We start from the raw sequence: 20,848 nt of genomic DNA, 5'->3' as shown, positions 1-20,848 counted from the left end.
CCTGAGATACGTGAACGCGGGGGTTGACACACTGCATTCATGCAGAGAGTCGTGGGGCTAGGCGGGAGATCACAGGGGTCCCAGCGGTCTCCGCCCCCTCCCCCTCTGCGATCTGACACTTATCCCCTATACTGCGGATGAGTTATTTGATACTGGACTACTCCTTTAAGGATGCTGTGATTGGTGTAATCAGTGATCCTAACTTTATTTATTTTTTGTTTAACTTCTGAACAACTTATGAAAAGATCATGGACAACCACAAATTCATACAGACAAACTGGAAAATGAATTATAGCGAATTAAAGTTGATAAATGATATATGTAAACAGGTCACACTACTGACATGAACGTTTACTCTTACAATAATTTTACAATACTATGCACTTTTCTGAACATTATAAATGCATCAGCTTTTATTTTTACACTGTAAAAAAGTCAGCTATTTTTACAGACTGCCCATTCATTTATGGGGTCTAATATCACTTGAGACAAAGGATTACAGCAGTTTATAAGACAAAAGAAAGGTTGTCACAATTAATAAAATGTTGCTGGATGGCTACATTCTGTTCTGTTCTGTATTATAACCGCACTGGCAGTAAGAGAAGTGACATAGGCAATGATGGTGATGGATGGTAGCATTACTTTAGACTACTGTTTCCTCTAGCTGGCAATAGGAAGAAGTAGTAGTCCCCAAAGACTCTTTTGGCCACCTAATAACATAATACGGTAGATCATTCATATGCACTCATATGATGTCATTTCAGTGTGCCTGCCTTCTCCATCCCATAACATGTTTTTTTTTAATGTTCTTAATTTAATGTGCAGAACAAATAAGATCTTCAGTCAGGGAGACCAAAGATATGCAGTAAGTAGTCTCAGAATAATTTTTATTATCTTATTTCTCAAATTATGTTCAACATTGAATACACGAATGTCAAACAGGGCCAACAAAATAAGCTATAAAACCCTTCCAGGTAGTATTTTGATGTTGTTTATCATACTTGTGTCTTTTCTCTGCCCTAGGTTATTGGACAAGATACAAATACTATTACATTTATTTAGATTTTTCTTTTGTTTTTGTTATTGCTCACATATAACATTTCTTAAATCATTCAACATAAATTGTAGAAATATATATAAAGTACAACTGTTATATTTGCCTTGTAAAAATCTACCTGTAGCTGGGGACAATCCGGGCTAGGGCCAGAAGAGGAAAGCATGGATCTTGAAGGGATCTCTCAACGCCAACTAGTAGAACCTGTAAAGACAAGCCATGGTAGCATTGTATCTGGATTTTACACCAAAATCTGACCTTTAGGACATTTATAGCTTACCTGTAATGCACTGTAAGTAAACCCATTCTGCTGTGTAATGGAGCTTGTTCTACGCTCAATACTGACGTAAAGGTGACAACCATTAGGAGCCTGGTTATGTGCCTGATAAGCAAACATATGTGAACACTGAGGACATATGTAAAAACAATAATTAAATACATGGCATAGGTATCATAATAACAGAGCTATAATGGGGAAGGGAAGCTGCCCCCCTCACATGCTAACCTAACACTACAGCAACACTATATGCAGGTAGTGTTTTGATGGCAAATTCTATAATGATAAGGCATGCTACACAACTATTCATGTCTGAATTGATATCTGACAGAATTTGATGCCATCACTGCTTAAAGTGAATGTCCATCTTTTAACAGAATGGCATTTTGATTTGCATACTGATCTCTTAAAGTTATACTCAGCCCCTAAACATCTTATCCCCTATCCATAGCATAGGGGATAAGACATCTGATCACGGGGGTGTCCCAGCGGACGGCACCGCTGATGTACTGAGCATGGAAGCTTATGGTTTCAGTGTTTGTCATGTAACGCCACACCCCCTCCATTCATGTCTATGGGAGGGGCGTGAAAGCTAGTACACCGCCGTCATGCTGTTTCCCGTAGACATGAATAGAGGGAGCGTGACGGGGTTGTGGTCGCCCATCATCCGGCATGGAGTGGACTTCGCTCCGTGTATCCCATCAGCCCAGATGCCCCTGTGATCAGACATCTTATGCCCTCTCCTTTGGACTTTGCTACTTACTTGCAGATAAAATTCTCAACCTTTATGTTTTTAAAGTGATTGAAAAAATGGCCACTAGATGGCTCTGTTCTGTTCCCTGCCGCAAGTCAAACAGTTAGTTTGGTCTCCTCCCGGCCTGGCAGGAGACCAAACTCTGGAAGTGTGAGGCATGGTGAGGCACAGCTCTCACAGGCTTCAGTGATGTTATGCCTGCTGGGGAACGCCCACTTTCTCCTGCCAGGAGCTCACACAATGTGAGCAAAGAGAAAGGTATGATACAGAGCTTTTTAAAGCTCAGAAATTCTTGTTAAGGGCAGGAGGGGTGTTCGTAGTAGTTAGGGAATATAATCTGTGTTAGTTTAGAAAATATGGTTCGATGAAAAAAACTTTTTTTTTTTTAAATATATCACTCAGTACCTAATCCTGACCATGTACATGTTTATGTGTCTATCACCTTTCTTTATTTTTTTTATTACACTTTTAATTTAGCTCACTAGTCTGAATTCCTCTCAAAGGGAGGGGGCGTGGCCTCACTCTGCAGGTCTCCGCCTCCTCCCCCAGTATGCTGTCTGCTCACATCTCCCCTAGCATTAGCAAAACTACAACTCCCAGCTTGTCCTCACTGACAGTAGCGGGAAACAAGCTGACAGTGGGAAGATTCTTCCTCCAGCTATGAGCCCTGCATTCACAGCTGTCAATCAAGGAAGTGTGTCCATGACATAGGTGATGATGCATGGACACAGCCGGACTAGTATGTGTCCAAGCAGGCAGGGGGGGGCAGTTGTTTGACTGGCTTTTTCTGTATAAAATACTGAAAATTTTCTAATGAAAGCAATTGCATAACCTATTGGTTTTACATGCTTTACAACATATGAAAAGATTTTTATCTGACAGTGCCCATTTAAGGGGCAGAGTACCACTTTAATGAACCTATATAGCGAGGGTTTAGAATTTTATCTTTTACCTTATTGTTTATGCAAAAGGATTTGGAGCTGTCTCTTTGGAAAACAGAGCTTAAACTGACATAAAGATAAAAATTTCCTCAAAGAAAAGATATATTGTAGGCTAAAAGTTACATAACATTTTTGGTGTATCAAACCATAAAAAGTAGTAAATATTGAGGAAAATTTGCATCATATTAAATGTTGTACTGTTTTCTACAACATTTAATGACAGCTCTGACAGTCTTCTTTTTATCAGGTTAGGTTATGGCTTGTAATTTATGAAAGTAAAACACTCTAATGTATACAGTCATATACAGCATTGGTGTAACAATACACCTGGAGAGGCACCTGTACTGTTGTGCAGATGGACTGTATTCTTTCAACATGATTAAAGGGGTTGCCCGGTGAAAAATATCTTAGCCCCTAACCACAGCATAGGGGATAAGAATCTGATAATAGGGGGTCTGACTGCTGACATACATCCCCCCTCCCCAGGACGTGCTCCATTCACTTCTATGGGAGCACTGAAGATACCGGAGCACAGAACTAGGGCATCTCCGGCGCTCTCATACAAATGAATGGAGCATGTACCATTTACAACATGTGCGTTCTCTAATAGCTGGTGTGAGGTACAGAACTGCTTCCTATGCAGTTCTGCGGTCGCACCACCCCTCAGCTGTCCGGAGATTTCCAAACATTACAACAAGGGGAAGGGAAGGCAGAGCTGGGCAGGGCGCAGACCCATACACAGTTCCCTCCTCGCACCTCCCTCAGGAGGAGAGGAGGGATGTAAATTTTCACAGCCCCCTGGACGTAGATTTTCACAGCCCCACTCGCTCAGCTCCGCTCCTGGATGTAGATTTTTACAGCCCCCTTGACATAGATTTTCAATCCAGGGGGCTGTGAAAATCTACATCCAGGGGCTGAGAAAATCTACGTCCAGGAGTGGGGAAGTGAGAGCGGGGCTGTGAAAATCTACGTCCTTGTGTACGGGGCTGAAGGAGGTGCAGATCTGTGTCCTGCCCAGTTCTGCCTTCCCCTCCCCTCGCTGTATGTTCGGAAATCTCCGGACCGCTGAGGGGTGGGGCGACCACAGAACTGCATAGGATGCAGTTCTGCACCTCACATCGGGATCAGGTTCTGAAGATAGCAGTGAAACCCACCTCCATAATCAGATACTCATCCTCTATCCACAGGATAAGATATTTTTTGCTGCATAAAACCTTTAAGACCCAAAACATGGTGTTTACAAATAAGAGATGCATTTGTGACTTTAGTGAATACAAGGTATTACATCATGATGCACAGTGGATTGTATTGAGTCCCCTCCTGCCCCCGTTTACTACCTTCACCAAGCACATATGATATGGGTGAAAGGGCTTCAGAACATGTATAGGCAGTCTGTATTCCAGTAGAAAGTCCTGGGAGGGATTATCAGCCACAGTCAGGATAAGCTCTGTAAGTATAAAAATACAATGTTTATAGACCAGAACACCCCCCAAAAAAAACTATTTTAACCTTGTTACATATCATGTTGTCTTCGATTGCCCATTGCCTTTCAGCAACAGTGACAGGACCAGTGTGCGGCAGCTTCATCACACAGAATAAATGGATTCCCAGAGTTTCTAATGACAATTTCTCAGAGCAGGCCGGACAACAAATGTTCACTGCTGTAGTGGTGTAGAATGAGCTGTCTGAAGCAACCACTAAGATGAAATCAGATATTTCAGGCCTTTTCTCCATGAAGATGCTCTGCCACACTCGGTGAATGTGATTGTGAATATACTCAACGTGAATTAGGATAAAGCCAACATCCACACAATCCCTTTTCTCCCAATGATTTATTTGTTTTGGCTGCTAAATAAACTCTGGATGCAACTAAGAAATGAAAGAGCTTCAGCAAAGGTTATTGGGGGAGATTTATCATTGCTTTTAGAGCATTTTTTTTGTCTATGTTTAGGCGCAGTTCAGGCACAAGCGGCATATGTAGCGACTTTTATGCATCTTTTGATGTAGACAGTTTCACTCTTTTTGCCTACATGTAGAACTTTTTCTTTTTGACCATGCAGTGGTCACATATTTATCCTCTGCGACTTTTGTCAAAAGTCGCTATTTTGTGCGCAAAAGTACTTTTTTAGGCACAAAGCTACACCACCTACCAGTAGGCGTGAGAATTACTTCTACCTTACGCAATTCAACCTTTAACCTCTTGTATGGACGACAGTGTCCCACTCCCTTTCTATGACGCGCTCAGGAGCTAAGCGCAGATCATAGCTGGGTGGTCATGGCAGCTATCTGCCAGCAGGACCCATCTCTAATGCCAGACATCACCGATCACGGTGATGCCCAGCTTTAACCCTTTAGACACCGTAATCAAATTTGATTGTAGCGTCTAAAATGCAAGTAAAAATGTCCCGGCATCTCTGTGAAATTAAGTAAAAACACCTAACCTGCCAAATTCAGGACCAGGGAAAGTGTCTACTTCTCTCCTTCACAAGCGTCTAAAAAAAGTGTATGTGGTAGAGCTTTTCCCACCACAGCAGAGCTGCGCAAAATTCATCATCCTGCTACACCTTCTTGATAAATAAGATGCCCGCTAGTCAAACCCACCACCCAAATAAACGTGGGAAAATAGCTCTACCGTAGACATTCTTTGGTAAATCTGGGCCACTGATCATAGTCATGCTACATCGAATTGTAGTTTACCATTTACATTCTTATGTCTTCCAGCAATTCTAAGCTCTGCAACAATTATATATACTCTGCTTTCTGGGCTGGAATTATGGTACCTCCTGTTTCATAAGTAGAAAGGCGGTGGTGCAGTGAAGATTGACAAACATGCAGTGAAGATAAAGAACCAGAACAGGTGTTAAAGGGTTACACCACTGGCCAGTGTTCAGAACATTTAGTTCCGAATGCTGTGTGCGCACTGCGGGGGTCAACCACGCCCCTCGTGATGTCAGGCCATGCCCCCTCAATGCAAGTCTATGGGAGGGGGAGTTACGCCCCCTCCCATAGACTTGCATTGAGGGGGCATGGTCGACCCCCGCAGCACGCACACAGCGTTCGGATGTAAATGTTCCCAATGCTGGCAAGTGGAGTATCCCTTTAAGCTCACGGGGCACTGTATTGTCTGCCATTACTCGTGGGTACCAAAGCTTTGTTTTCCATGTGGGAGATAAAGAAAAGTCTGGATTCTCAGATCTTTTGAGTGGTCACATTCTAATTAGTGTAAATTGGAATATTATAATGTATTCAGCTCCTTATATATTCGAGCGCCCACACATCTATGTTTTACAGGATCAAAAGAAGTAATTATAAAGGGGGTGTAAAATGGGGGATCTATTAATGATGTATGGGCTACTGTAAGAATATTCATAAATTAGCATAAACATTATGACATTGTTTACAGACATCCTTTTACTTGGATTGTAATAACCATAGGAAATGTATTGAGATGCTGCTTATCCCTTCTGTATGTAACCAATGGCAACATAATTGGGATGTTATAAAGTATCGCCCATAATTAAGTACACTCCTCACATTTTTGTAAATATTTTATATTTTTTCGTGTGACAACAAAGAAATGACGCCTTGGCAACAAAAGTGAGTACACCCCTAAATGGAAATCCAAATAGGGTCCAAAGTGTCAATATTTTGTGTGGCCACCATTATTTTCAAGTGTTGCCTTAAGCCTCTGGGACATGGAGTTCACCAGAGCTTCACAGGTTGTTACAGGAGTCCTCTTCCACTCCTCCATGATGACATCACAGAGCTGGTGGATGTAATAGACCTTGCACTTCCCCACCATGTTTGAGGATGCCCCACAGATGCTCAATATGGTTTAGGTCTGGAGATTTTCTTGGCCAGTCCACCACCTTTACCCTCAGTTTCTTTAGCAAGGCAGTAGTCATCTTGGAGATGTGTTTGGGGTTGTTATCATGTTGGAATATTAACTTTCAGCCCAGTTTCTGAAAGGAGGGTATCTTGCTTTGCTTCAGTTTGTCACAGTACATGTTGGCATTCAGAGTTCCCTCAATGAATTGTACCTCCCCAGAGCCAGCAGTCCCAGGCCATGACACTCCCATCACCATGCTTGACTGTAGGCAAGACACACTTGCCTTTGTACTTCTCACCTGGTTGGCGCCACACGTGTTTGACAACATCTTAACCAAATAAGTTTATCTTGGTCTCATCGGACCACAGGACATGGTTCCAGTAATCCATGTCCACAGTCTGCTTGTCTTAAGCAAACTGTTGCAGGCTTTCATGTGCTGGGACAACAGCCACGAAGACCAATTTGATGCAGAGTGCGGCTCCACCCCTTAACTTCTGCAGCAATGCTGCCAGCATTCATACGTGCTGGATATGACGCTGAGCGCATTCACTGAATTTCTTTGGCCAACCTTGGCGAGGCTTGTTCTGAGTGGAACCTGTCCTGTGAAACCGCTGGTTGCTACAGCTCAATTTCAGGGTCTTGGCAATCTTCTTATAGCCTAGGCCATCTTTATGTAGAGCAACATTTCTGATTTGCAGATTTTCCTTTGGACCCATTGAAGCCAATGGTAGCAAAATCCGCTGAAGATTTTCCACAGCAGAATTCTGCAGATAACTAAATGTACCCTTAGAGAGTTATTTGCCATGAGGTGCCATGTTGAACTTCCAGTGACCAGTATTAGAGAGTGTGAGAGGGATAACACCCAATTTAAGACACCTGCTGCCCATTCACACCTGAGACTTTGTAACAATAATGAGTCACATGACAACGGGGAGGTAAAATGGCTAGTTGGGCCCAATTTGGACAACTCCACTTAGGGGTGTACTCTGTACTCTGTACTTTTGTTGTCAAGGTTTAAACATTTATGGGGGGGGGGTGTTGAGTTTTTTTGAGGGGACAAAACATTAAACACTGTTATACAGGCTGTGCACTCACTACTGTACATTGTAGCAGAGTGTCATTTCTTCAGTGTTGTCACATGAAAAGATATAACAAAATCTTTACAAAAATGTGCATTTCTCCATATCTACCTTCTTCTTCTGCTTCCTCCTCTGTCACTGTCATGGTCAGTGTTTCGCCCCAGACTGGGCTGGTAGTTGGAGCTTGTGCCGCATGAGAGATGCTTTGTGCTCCAGTTCCTTTTTTCTCATTGATGCTGCTCATTCTGCAAAAAAAGGCGAGCAACCGATACCAATAAGAAAGTTGTCCAGCCATATACTTTATACTACAGGGTCATTGTATTGACGTTGTGAACTAGAAATGAGATAGATAGATAGGTCTTTGTTTTATTTATAAACATGTTGCTTGTATCGATACTGTCAGTCACCAGGCTATGACTGACAATTGGATGGGGGAGGGACTGGATGGGGGTTGTAGTCATGTGATCTTTCGGCTCTGGACCAAGGTGATGAAATATTAATGGAAACTGAACCCCCTGAGAAGACAAGGAGGGGCAGCAATATCCCATTAGCAGTTCAAGAAAAAACAATTTTCAGACTGGATTAGCAGCTCTTAAAGCAAAAGTGTTTCTAGGCCTGGGGCCCTCAGATCATTATTGAGCTTGAGAGAATAGAATAACAAGTCTGGCAGGTTTGGTTAAAATATAAAAAGGAAATAAAAAAATGTCCGAGGAGAAATGGGGGCCTGGAGAGCTGTAAAAGCTGTTTATTGAGCCACAGACCTAGATCAGTCGTTGATAATATACAATGCAGCTCATACATAGAACTGTTGTATACTCTCATATTGCTATGTGATGTATTCAGAAAGCCTAATATGCTACATATGGACCGAGGGACATAGTAATGAGGTTCCATGGTCCGATCTTCTATTTGGTAAATCCTGTTATGCAGGCTACAGGAAAAATAAACAAAACAGGAGTACATTTGTGAAAATTACTCTTTGCCGCCTAAAAGTTATGCCTTGCATGAAATACAGTATTCAATAACAGATTAGGTTTCTCATTAAAACTGTTGAGGCTTGTTGTAAAAAACAGCAAATATATTATTAGTCATTTGGAGTTGGCTGTATCACTGGAGATGATGGATGATGGGACATATAATATTAGAAAATGCCAAGCTGCTTCAGGATACTTCTGCGCATTTAAAGGGGTACTCCCGTGGAAAACATTTTCTTTTAAATCAACTGGTGCCAGAAAGTTAAACAGATTTGTAAATTACTTCTACTAAAAATCTTAATCCTTCCAGTACTTATTAGGGTCTGTATACTAAAGAGAAATCCATAAAAGAAATGCATTTCCTCTGATGTCATGACCACAGTGCTCTCTGCTGACCTCTGTTGTCCATTTTAGGAACTGTCCAGAGCACGAGAAAATCCCCATAGCAAACATATGCTGCTCTGGACAGTTCCTAAAATGGACAGCAGAGGTCTTCAGAGAGCACTGTGGTCATGACATCAGAGGAATGCATTTCTTTTTTGGATTTCTCTTTAGTATAAAGCCCCTAAAAAGTACTGGAAGGATTAAAAAATTTTAATAGAAGGGATTTACAAATCTGTTTAACTTTCTGGCACCAGTTGATTTAAAAAAAAAAAAAAAAAGTTTTCCTTGGGAGTACCCCTTTAATGTGGACCACAACAGCTACCACCATTGCCACAACCTCAATGTCCATACAGTTAAATATGCAAGTGATGCCATTTTACTTTTTTACTTTTTCTTTTGTCAATCTAAAAACTCAGTACGGTAACAACTTTAAATAAGTAAGTGAAATACACTCTGCATGTCCCATACAGAGCAGCTTTGGGCATTACCTCACAAAATGGAAAAAACACTAAACAGGCAAAGCTCAATGGATAAAGCTGGAAAAACCAAGAGAATGTTATTTGTTTTACCCCATGAGATAGTTTTAGCACTGTTTTCATATGCCTTCAAACTATAAGTAAAATACCACCCAATTTAATTGAAGGGTCACTTATATTAGTGTCTAACCCCCCCCCCCCCCCCCATTTTGACTCAGTGTCAGTGTCTAAAAGATATATACTCTATGACAAAGGAGAGTTGTGCACCGCTGCATTTTGTTCTGAATATTGTCCTTGACCAATCTGATTGACCACAGTGGACATCCAGGCTACATGGAAGATTTGTATCCTTCAGTAAATATATGAATATCCACGTAAAAAAGAAACAGAGGAGGCCCAGTTCATAAATGAATAAAATGTAGGAGAAAAATTATATATGGAAGCAACTGAATGATAAAAGCTGCAAGGATGGAACGGATCAGAAACAGAAGTACAAGCATTAGCAGTAAATAAGTCGGGATGATCCCGCACTCACCGTGTCCATCGCTGGGTCAGAAAAGGCACATGGAAGGAATGAGGGTGGAGAGGTAGGCGGGGACTCAGAGGCAAACACCACCGGTGTTTGCCTCTGAGCCCCCGCCTACCTCTCCACCCTCATTCCTTCCATGTGCCTTTTCTGACCCAGCGATGGACGCGTTGAGTGCGGGATCATCCTGTCTTATTTACTGCTAACAAATATGTGAATATACAAGAAGTATTATGATCAGCAAATATTGTTTGTAAGTATTTCCAAAAGACTTTCACTTATTAAAGGGGTTCTCCCTTGTTTATACTGTTTTTTTGTTATTATGTTTGTGTGTTATGTGTGTATAAGTATGTGTGTTTTTTATGTGTGTTGTGATTATGTATATATGTATTTTCTTACCTTTTGTGAAGATCCGGAAGCTGGCCCCTTTTTCTTCCAGCGGCTTGCTGTGTAACCTCGGCCTCCGCCATGTTGTGTTCGGTAAGTGGGATGTCGGGGTGTGTGTTCTTGCTTCTGTCCTTCCTATCTTCTGACGTCCGAGGCAAATCTTTTCTTCCTGTTTCTTCGGTGGCTTAGCGACGAATCTGCGGCCTCTTCTGGCGCATGTGCAGGTAGTTTTTTTTTTTTTTTTACCAATAAAGTTTTTTTTGTCTAATTGACAAACTGTCTGCGCTTGCACGAAGCTACGCTATTAGCGTAGGCCTAACGTACGCTACACTGATAGCGTAGCACTTGCGTACTCGCGCATGCGCAGACAGTTTGTCAATTAGACAAAAATAACTTTATTGGTAAAAAAAACAAACAAACTACCTGCGCATGCGCTGGATGAGGCTGCAGATTCGTCGCTGAGCCACGGAAGAAACAGGAAGAAAAGATTCGCCTCGGACGTCAGAAGATAGGAAGGACAGAAGCAAGAACACACCCCCCGACATCCCACTTACCGAACACAACATGGCGGAGGCCGAGGTTACACAGCAAGCCGCTGGAAGAAAAAGGGGCCAGCTTCCGGATCTTCACAAAAGGTAAGAAAATACAGATATACATAATCACAACACACATAAAAAAACACATACTTATACATACATAACACACAAACATAATAACAAAAAACAGTATAAACAAGTGAGAACCCTTTAATTCTCTGCTTGCATATATGAAATCAGAACCTTCATTGTTTACTTCAAGGGGGATACCAATCTGTCCAAGTTAGGTGATAATAATAATGGACATGCAGTGGCTAATCAGTTTCCACTTCATGGTGGGTTATTTACTGAGTGGAGTGGAGTTTTCTTTGTGGGTTTTTGATTCCCGACAGGTATTTTCTTAAGGTATTTACTAATGTTTCCCTACATTTTGCACTTTTCCCTATGTTTTGCTTTTTTTTTTTTTTACAACTGTTCTTATCTGTCAGGTTTTTTCCAGCTCAAATCCACCACATTTTCTGTGGAAACCTTAGTAAATATGTTGGGATTTTTCAAAATTCTCAGGGACATGCCTCTTTTGTTATGACCACGCCCCCTTTCTCCCATGGCCACACCCCCTTTTTGTGTTTTTCTTGTAAAATGGAGTTTTTTTTTTGTTTTTTTTTGGCTGCAAATTGTGTCGCTTGGGTGCAAAAGCCGAGAAAAAAAGAGTCGGGATCACATTGTCTTTTATGTGAGGTTTTCATACAGTGGAAATTAGGGAACATCAGGCATTGGCAGCTCAACATAGATGCTGGTTACCTGTATACCTTTCCCCATCAGAAAGTGGATATACAGGTATTGGCATGTTTGTAACTCCTCGCCATTTAAGAGCCATAACTCTTTTCCACATACAGAGCCCCTTGAGGGCTTGTTTTTTTGCAGGACCCATTGTACTTTTTACATACACCCTTAAACCTACCAACAAGCCATAAAAGTACTGTGAAACAGAAAAAAGAATGTGGGCTGACATTGAAATAACCCCTGCAATTCTGAAAATTGTATGGGATTCTATGTTATGTTATCGTTATTGTGCAGTTCAGTACAATTAAAGTCATACTCAATTAGTACAATTTTTGTTATGTTCTACTTTATCAAATATATAAATGCTTTGAATCTTCATATACTGACTCCTATAACTTTTTTACTATTTTTGTCTACCATTCGATATTGGGGCCAGTTTTTTGCATCGTAATCTCATGGCAGACACAGAGGCTTTCAGAACGCCTCAAGCTGCCATGGTAACTGATCGGCACTCTGGATTTGTGGCACAGAGGTGTTGTTTGGACCCCTGAAAGGTGTGACTCCTGTCAGTTCACTCATGTGTACATGCTGCGAATGCTATCATGGCAATGCAGGGGTAAACTGCCTGGATTGGACTAAAGTCCTATGCTGACAGTTGCAGGCTGCTGTTGGCTGGAAGATACAGGCAGCACACTCCTCATATGGGGAAATGTATCAAAACCTGTGCAGACGAAAAGCTGACCAGTTGCCAATAGCAACCAATCAGATCGCTTGTTTGAGTTTTAGAGGTGCTATAAGCAACTAGTCAGTTTTTCCTCTGCGCAAGGTTTGATAACATTTTCCAACAGAGTGTTCTATATATTTAATGACCGCCAAGCTGCTGTAAAAAGCTGTACCGTATCTTTTTCCACAGCATTAAAGATGTTATCCAGGAAAAAACTTTTTTTTTTTTATATATATCAACTTGCTCCAGAAAGTTGAACAGATTTGTTAATTACTTCTATTAAAAAAAATCTTAATCCTTTCAGTACTTATGAGCTGCTGAAGTTGAGTTGTTATTTTCTGTCTAAGTGCTCTCTGATGGTTATTTTCTGTCTAAGTGCTCTCTCGGGAACTGCCCAGTTTAGAAGCATATCCCCATAACAAAACCTCTTCTGCTCTGTGAAGTTCCCGAGACAAGCAGAGGTGTCAGCAGAGAGCACTGTTGCCAGACAGGAAAGAACAACTCAACTTCAGCAGCTGATAATTATTGGAAGGATTAAGATTTTTTAATAGAAGTAATTTATAAATCTGTTAAACTGTCTGGAACCAGTTGATATATAAATAAAAGTTTTTTCCTGGAATACCCCTTTAAGCACATTTGTAGCCAACTAAGTAGCATAGACATCATGGAGCCCTACTTGCTGAAAATGGCCTAATGTCTTTTTGGAGAAGGTCTTAAGTTTGGGAATGATAATGTAGAATATCATGATTCAGCAATTCATTAACCAAATTAATTACACTCATCTCTATTAGATAATTCATTGAAATGTCTAGTTAAAAGAAGGGTCCCTTCAGTTCTTCAATTTATTCAATGACCAGTCTAATGACATTTTCCCAATGACTCCCCTCATCTTTTCTTTATAACTTAGTAGATAAGAATGGCAGAATTCACATGTCATAAGAAACAGACACTCAGCTTTAGGCTAGGTTTCCACAAAGGTATTTTTCTGGTGTTTTTTTTGGAACACTGCTACTGCAGTTTTTGGGCCAAAAGGAAGAAGCCTATTCAAAAGGAATGGGAAATATAAAGGATGTATCCAATATAGATATGTAAAAGAATGGAGCACTCATCCGGTCTTGACGTGTGAAACAGGCTTCTTTATTAGAAAGAATGAAGTAGTCCAGCATTGTATAGTCAGTTGAATTATGAGGAGTTTATTCATAACAAAACATACAGGTACAGGTAAGTGACCCGTTTCGGCTGTTAGTGCACATCCTTAGTCATGACTAAGGCTGTGCACTAACAGCTGAAATGCGTCACTTACCTGTACCTGTATGTTTTGTTATGAATAAACTCATAATTTAACCGACTATACAACGCTGGACTACTTCATTCTTTCTATTTATTTGGAATTGGTCAATTCCAGTCTGTGACGTTGTGAGGCTGCCAAGGGTGAGCTGGAACCTACTACACATTGGACTTCACTATTAGGCTTCTTTATTGTATCACAATATGCAGTGCATAGTATCCCATGCGGTTGAGCGGACAGGAACAGGTGAGGTGGGGGAGTGGTTTGGGCGACGGTCCGTATCGCGCATTCAGCACTTCGCCAGGCCCCATAAACCACTCCCCCACCTCACCTGTTCCTGTCCGCTTCCCCGCATGGGATACTATGCACTGCATATTGTGATACAATAAAGAAGCCTGTTTCACACACCAAGACCGGGTGAGTGCTCCATTCTTTTCCATATCTACCGTATATACTCGAGTATAAGCCAACCCGAATATAAGCCGAGGACCCTAATTTCACCCCAAAAACCCAGGAAAAGTTATTGACTCAACTATAAGGCTAGGGTGGGAAATACATCATCCCCCCGTCATCATCCAGACCCCTGTCATCATCACCCCGTCATCATCACCCTGTCATCATCACCCTGTCATTTTCACCCCGTCAACATCACCCTGTCATCATCCCCCCCTTCATCATCGCCGCCTGTCAATCAGTGGTCTTCAACCTGCGCACCTCCAGATGTTTCAAAACTACAACTCCCAGCATGCCCAGACAGCCATCGGCTGTCCGGGCATACCTGGAGTTGTAGTTTTGAAACATCTGGAGGTCCGTAGGTTGAAGACCACTGCGGGCCTTCGTCATCATCCAGACCCCCCTTTAGTTTTCCACTCACCTCCCCTCGGTGGGAAGGAAGGGTGAGCTGGTCCGGGCCATCTATCCTGCAGGGACCGTCCGGTGGGGAGGGTTAGTCGTTCCAGGCTGTCCATTTTCACCAGGAGGCCCTCTTCTCCGCTCCGGGCCGGCCCCGGACTAGTGACGTTGCCTTAACGATGATGCACAGGGACGTTCATGCGCAGGGACGTCTGCTGCGCACGGACGTCCCTATGCGTCGTTGTCAAGGCAACGTCACTAGGCCTGGGCCGGCCCGGAGAAGAGGGCCTCCCGGTGAAAATGGACAGCCCGGAACGACTAACCCTCCCCACCGGGCGGTCCCTGGAGCATAGATGGCCTGGACTAGCTCACCCTTCCTTCCCATCGAGGGGAGGTGAGTAGAAAACTAAAGGGGGGTCTGGATGATGACAAAGGCCCGGGATTGACAGGCGGAGAGTTCACCCGAGTATAAGCCGAGGGGGGCGTTTTCAGCACGAGTATATACGGTATATTGGATACATCTTCTACTTTATATGTGAGCACAGGAAAAGTCTAGCAGCCAGAGGATTCCAGCTACACAGTGATTTGTGCAGTAACAGTGCCGGGTACACCTATAAGAGGATAGATTTTGCGGGAAATATAAAGAAAATACTTACACATCTCCTTTCTACTGGATCCACCTATCATTTCGGCTTAAAATCTGCAGTGATAGTTTTCCAAAGAAATGCCAGAAAAAAAGCTTGTGTGGAAACCTAGCCTTTTGCACTCGGCAGCTTATTTCTCATGGTAATATGAATGGCCTGTGTGGCTTTGAAGCTTAAGTCTTCTGGTCTTTAAAATATACTTACAGGCATATAAAAGGGGTAGGCAGAGATCCAACTGTATTTAATGGGATATGGGTAGCCGAATGAAGGGTGACAACAATTATTTCAGTTCCAGGAAGGGGTAAGAGTTTGTTCTCTCTATTAGCGCCTTGCACTGGGTCTCCTTGAGCTGGAGCCTTCTCTGTAACCTAAGCATAAAAATAACAAACAATAAGTGTGTAAAAAAACAAATGTTGTCACTTAAAGAGTGACCATAAAATGAATGTATGTAACATGTTATTTATTTTGCTTTCTCACATGGTTTCTCTTTAAAAGAAGACAATCGCAGATCAATCTGATTACAATTGGACTATACAATGGCAATCTTGATGGCTAAAATTCTCAATAAAGGCACAAAGTTTGGTGGTGTTCCCACAGGGTTCACACACTTGAACATTTCTTAACCCCTTAAGGACCCGGGGTTTTTTCCTCCTTACCTTTAAAAAATCATAACTCTTTCAGTCTTTCACCTAAAAATCCATATGATGGCTTATTTTTAGCGCCACCAATTCTACTTTGTAACGACGTCAGTCATTTTACCCAAAAATCTACGGCAAAACGTAAAAAAAAATCAATGTGAGACAAAATAAAAAAAAATAAAAAAAGACAGTTTGTAACTTTTGGGGGCTTCCGTTTCTGCACAGTACATTTTTTGGTAAAAATTACACCTTCTTTTTATTCTGTAGGTCCTTAAGTTTTTTTGCATTGATAGGACTTATTGATCGATAGGACTTATTGATTTTTTCATGATATAAAAAGTGACCAAAAATGCACTATTTTGGACTTTGGAATTTTTTTGCGCGCACGCCATTGACCGTGTGGTTTAATTAATGATATATTTTTATAATTCGGACATTTTCGCACGCGGCGATACCACATATGTTTATTTTTATTTACACAGTTTTTTTTATGGGAAAAGGGGGGTGATTCTAACTTTTAATAGGGGAGGAGTTAAATGATCTTTATTCACTTTTTTTTTTGCAGTGTTATAGCCCCCATAGGGACCTATAACACTGCACACACTGATCTTTCACATTGATCACTGGTTTCTCATAAGAAACCAGTGATCAATGATTCTGCCGCTTGACTGCTCATGCCTGGATCTCAGGCACTGAGCAGTCATTCGGCGATCGGACAGCAAGGAGGCAGATAGGGACAGTGGAGTACCCTTTAAAGTAAAGTATAATGTTATCAGAAGTATAATAATATTCAGTAGCATGGAAGTTCTCTGTTCTGTTCACTGGAGACTCTTCCAGGTCTGTCTCTTTCAAACCTTGCTATAAACAGAACTGACCTCTTTGTAATCAGATCTCTTTACTGTCAGAGGGGAAATCTTTTTTTTTTTTTACGGACCCAATAGTCTTTTTTTTTTTTTTCTACTGCTTGGTTTATATTAAGAAATTACACATATTATACACATAGAAATTACGCTGGGAAATTACGGTGCTGTAAATGGTATTCCACTACACAGTGCACCCATCAGAATTTCAGCCAACAAAAGAATGATATTGCTCATTCTTTTGGCGGAATCCACGCGGAATACATTGCCATATATGGGGACAGCAATGTTCATGTGGTTCTAGTGCTTGGATTCTCCTACAGGCCTGAAGGACAAGCAAACAAGACCTAACTTCCATCAACCCACAGGTTTAAGTTCCTCATTGCTTGTCCCCCAAACCCCTTTACAGGCTGCTTTAAAGGGGTACTTCACTGGCCAGCATTTGGAAGTAAATGTTCCGAACACTGTTTTCACGCTGCTTGGGTCGGCCATGTCCCCTCAATGTAAGTCAATGGGAGGGGGCGTGGTCGTGACATCACAAGGGGCGTGGCTGACCCCCGCAGCGCAAAAACAGCATTCGGAACATTTACTCCTGAACGCTGGCCAGTGAAGTACCCCTTTAAAGGGGTATTCCAGCCCCCAAATACTAATTCCTATTCGCCGCATAGGGGATAAGTGTCCCAGAGGTGGGACCCACCAACATCTTCAGAACAGGACCCCAACTCTTTCTGCACCGCTGGAGTGGTGGGTTGGCATGTGTGTCATAATTGTCTCCCAGGTATCTCCAGCACTCCCTTGATAATGCATGGAACAAATACACCACTCCATGCAGGGTGAAGGGTCAGGGCCCTCTTCTGGAGATCCTACCTCAGGGACTTCCCTGCAATCAGACACATATCCCCTATCTTGTGGATAGGGGATACATTTTTAAGTGCTGGAATACGCCTTTATCATTCAGAATGTATGACTATACTTATTGTCTAGAAGAAATTTCAAGTCAAGATTTATGGTAATCTCTTTTTTGGAAGGCATCAATGGTCTCCACTTCCCCTTCAATGTCCTCCATCTTGCCAGGATACAGAGTTCGATCTCCAATTGTGATCCTGGAGTTATGGGGCACCTTTGTAAGAGAGACCGGAGAAGGCAGGGCGATGACTAATAAACCACTTGTCCTGTATTATAAAACAGCATTTACCACCTTGTCCTCCTCAATTTTGGACATGGTCACATGGCACTTCACTGGTCTGTGTTTCTAGTATTAGAGTCCGCACAAAACATTGTTGGCATCATAATAGTTATGGAAATGGTAGTTGATATATCAGTGGCTATGACTCCCGAGAGTCAATTCCACTTACTACTCCCAGGCTAACAATGCACTCAACTCTCACCACAGTATGTTACTATGTAATGGAACAGTGTCCCAGTAGCCATATATTGGCTGCAGTAGTATAAAGCTTGTCTTGCAGCAACAGAGTGTATCTAAATAGTTAAATCTTGTTGGGGTATTGTGAGTTAAACTTTTTTAATGTACTTCATTGTTTTCATACTGCTACACATACATACACTGTTACAAGTTATGATGTGCAAGGGTTAATTTTTCTTCTGTACTGCCACCACTAGTGAAATATGTAAAGATGCAAGGTTTTTGGATCACCTGGCTTTCCTTCAGAGAGGCTTCTGCTAGAAGCCAATAGAATGTACCGGGAGGAGTCTTCCAAGTCCAACCCTTTTCCCCCAGAGGGCTGAAACCAGTTAAAAGGTACCTCTCATCAAATAAACTTTTGATATATTTTAGATTAATGAATGTTGAATAACTTTCCAATAGCATGTTAATGAAAAATAAGCTTCTTTCTATTGTATTTTTCCCGATCAGTCCTGTCAGCAAGCATTTCTGACTCATGCTGGAGTCCTAAACACTCAGAGCTGCCAGCCTGCTTTGTTCACAGCCAAACAGGCCATGAACAAAGCAGGCTGGCAGCTCTGAGTGTTCTCCTTTGTGAACAAAGCAGACTGGCAGCTCGTAGTGTTTAGGACTCCAGCATGAGTCTGAAATGCTTGCTGCCAGGACTGGTAGGGAGACCTCTAGTGGTCATTTCTTCAAAGTGGAAAATGAAATAGAAAGAAGCATATTTTTTAATAACATGCAATTGTAAAGTTATTCTGCATACATTAATCTATAATATATCAAAAGTTTTTTTGATGAGAGGTATCCTTTAAGCGTAGTCTAGTCTATGTTCTGGCTAGTGTGTCTTTCTTTCCAGCAAAGCCTGTTGTTCAGCAAGTTAGCTCAGCTCTGGCTTTACCAGATAATCTCTAATCCATTTCCAAGTTGCTAAATTCTAACCTTAGTCGTCAGATCTGGAGCAGTTTTAATCACAGCATTATGCATCATTTCAGAACATTTTTCCTAAGAATAGTCTCCAGTCTATGCTAAGATGGTATCGGTTCCTACAATCTTGTTTCTGCTCTTAAAGAAACAATCATTTAGTCGGAAGAGATAGTAGCTGTACAAGGGCTCTTCTGATAACACTGAATTTCTTGTGGGTTTTTGTCCAGTGCTGTATAGTGTACAAGTCATGAAAATTTTGAACTTATGCCATGCCATAGGGAAACTTAATGCAGATAACCACATTATGTTTCCCATTCACATTATGTACTGTAAATTCACCACAGTGAGCCAAGCTGTAAAAGCCATCCTCACTAGAGTCTACTGTGAGAGAAACATAGAATGTGTCGGCAGATGAGAACCATTTGGCCCATCTAGTCTGCCCAATAATCTGAATACTATGAATAGTCCCCGGCCCTATCTTATATGAAGGATAGCCTTATGCTTATCCCATGCATGTTTAATCTCCTTCACTGTATTTGCAACGACCACTTCTGCAGGAAGGTTATTCCATGCATCCACTACTCTCTCAGTAAAATAATACTTCCTGATATTACTTTTAAACCTTTGCCCCTCTAATTTAAAACTATGTCCTCTTGTGGTAGTTTTTCTTCTTTTAAATATGCTCTCCTCCTTTACCGTGTTGATTCCCTTTATGTATTTAAAAGTCTCTATCATATCCCCTCTATCTCTTCTTTCTTTGAAGCTATACATGTTAATGTCCTTTAACCTTTCCTGGTAAGTTTTATCCTGCAATCCATGTACTAGTTTAGCAGTGTTGAGCGGCATAGGCCATATTCAAATTTGCGATATTTTGCGAATATATGGACGAATATTCGTCATATATTCGCTTAATTAGCATATTCGTAATATTAGCGTTTTATTTTCGCATATGCTAAAATTTGCGTATGCAAAAATTAGCATATGGGAAAATTAGCATATGCAAAAATTAGCTTAAGTGCAAATTCGCATATGCGGAAATTAGCATATGCTAATTTTCGCATATGCGAAAATTCGCAGGCCAGTCTCACACAGTAGTATTAGAGTCTTCTTTACACCACACAAGCTGGAAGCAGAGAGGGATGATCACTGTGATGTGTACTGTGAAAATAATAATAAAAAAAAAACGAATATTCGTGAATTAAATTCGCATTGCGAATATTCGCGAGCAACACTATAGTTTAGTAGCTCTTCTCTCTAGAGTATCTACATTCTTTTGGAGATACGGCCTCCAGTACTGCGCACAATACTCCAAGTGAGGCCTCACCAGTGTTCTGTACAGCGGCATGAGCACTTCTCTCTTTCTACTGCTTATACCTCTCCCTATACATCCAAGCATTCTGCTAGCGTTTCCTGCTGCTCTATTACATTGTCTTCCTACCTTCACAGACTGTGTATGTATCCCCTAGCAACACTTTAAGTGCCTATAGCATTATTCAAGACATTCCTACAGTAT

General features: G+C 41.6%; 1 protein-coding gene across 1 annotated transcript in view; it reads right to left on the bottom strand.

The window, feature by feature from the left end:
* CCDC33 (coiled-coil domain containing 33) overlaps positions 1-20,848 on the bottom strand; it is a 106,435-nt gene that overhangs the window by 67,215 nt on the left and 18,372 nt on the right. The window contains exons 3-7 of the mRNA XM_056572758.1: positions 15,713-15,876; positions 8,046-8,179; positions 4,364-4,473; positions 1,335-1,436; positions 1,176-1,258 (exon numbers count right to left, since the gene is read on the bottom strand). Of these exons, the coding sequence (XP_056428733.1) occupies positions 1,176-1,258; positions 1,335-1,436; positions 4,364-4,473; positions 8,046-8,179; positions 15,713-15,876 (593 nt within the window). The remainder of the gene's footprint in view (positions 1-1,175; positions 1,259-1,334; positions 1,437-4,363; positions 4,474-8,045; positions 8,180-15,712; positions 15,877-20,848) is intronic.

Source organism: Hyla sarda, chromosome 4 (assembly GCF_029499605.1).
Source record: "Hyla sarda isolate aHylSar1 chromosome 4, aHylSar1.hap1, whole genome shotgun sequence".
Classification (NCBI taxonomy): Eukaryota; Metazoa; Chordata; class Amphibia; order Anura; family Hylidae; genus Hyla; species Hyla sarda.
This window is presented reverse-complemented; position numbering and strand designations above follow the sequence as displayed.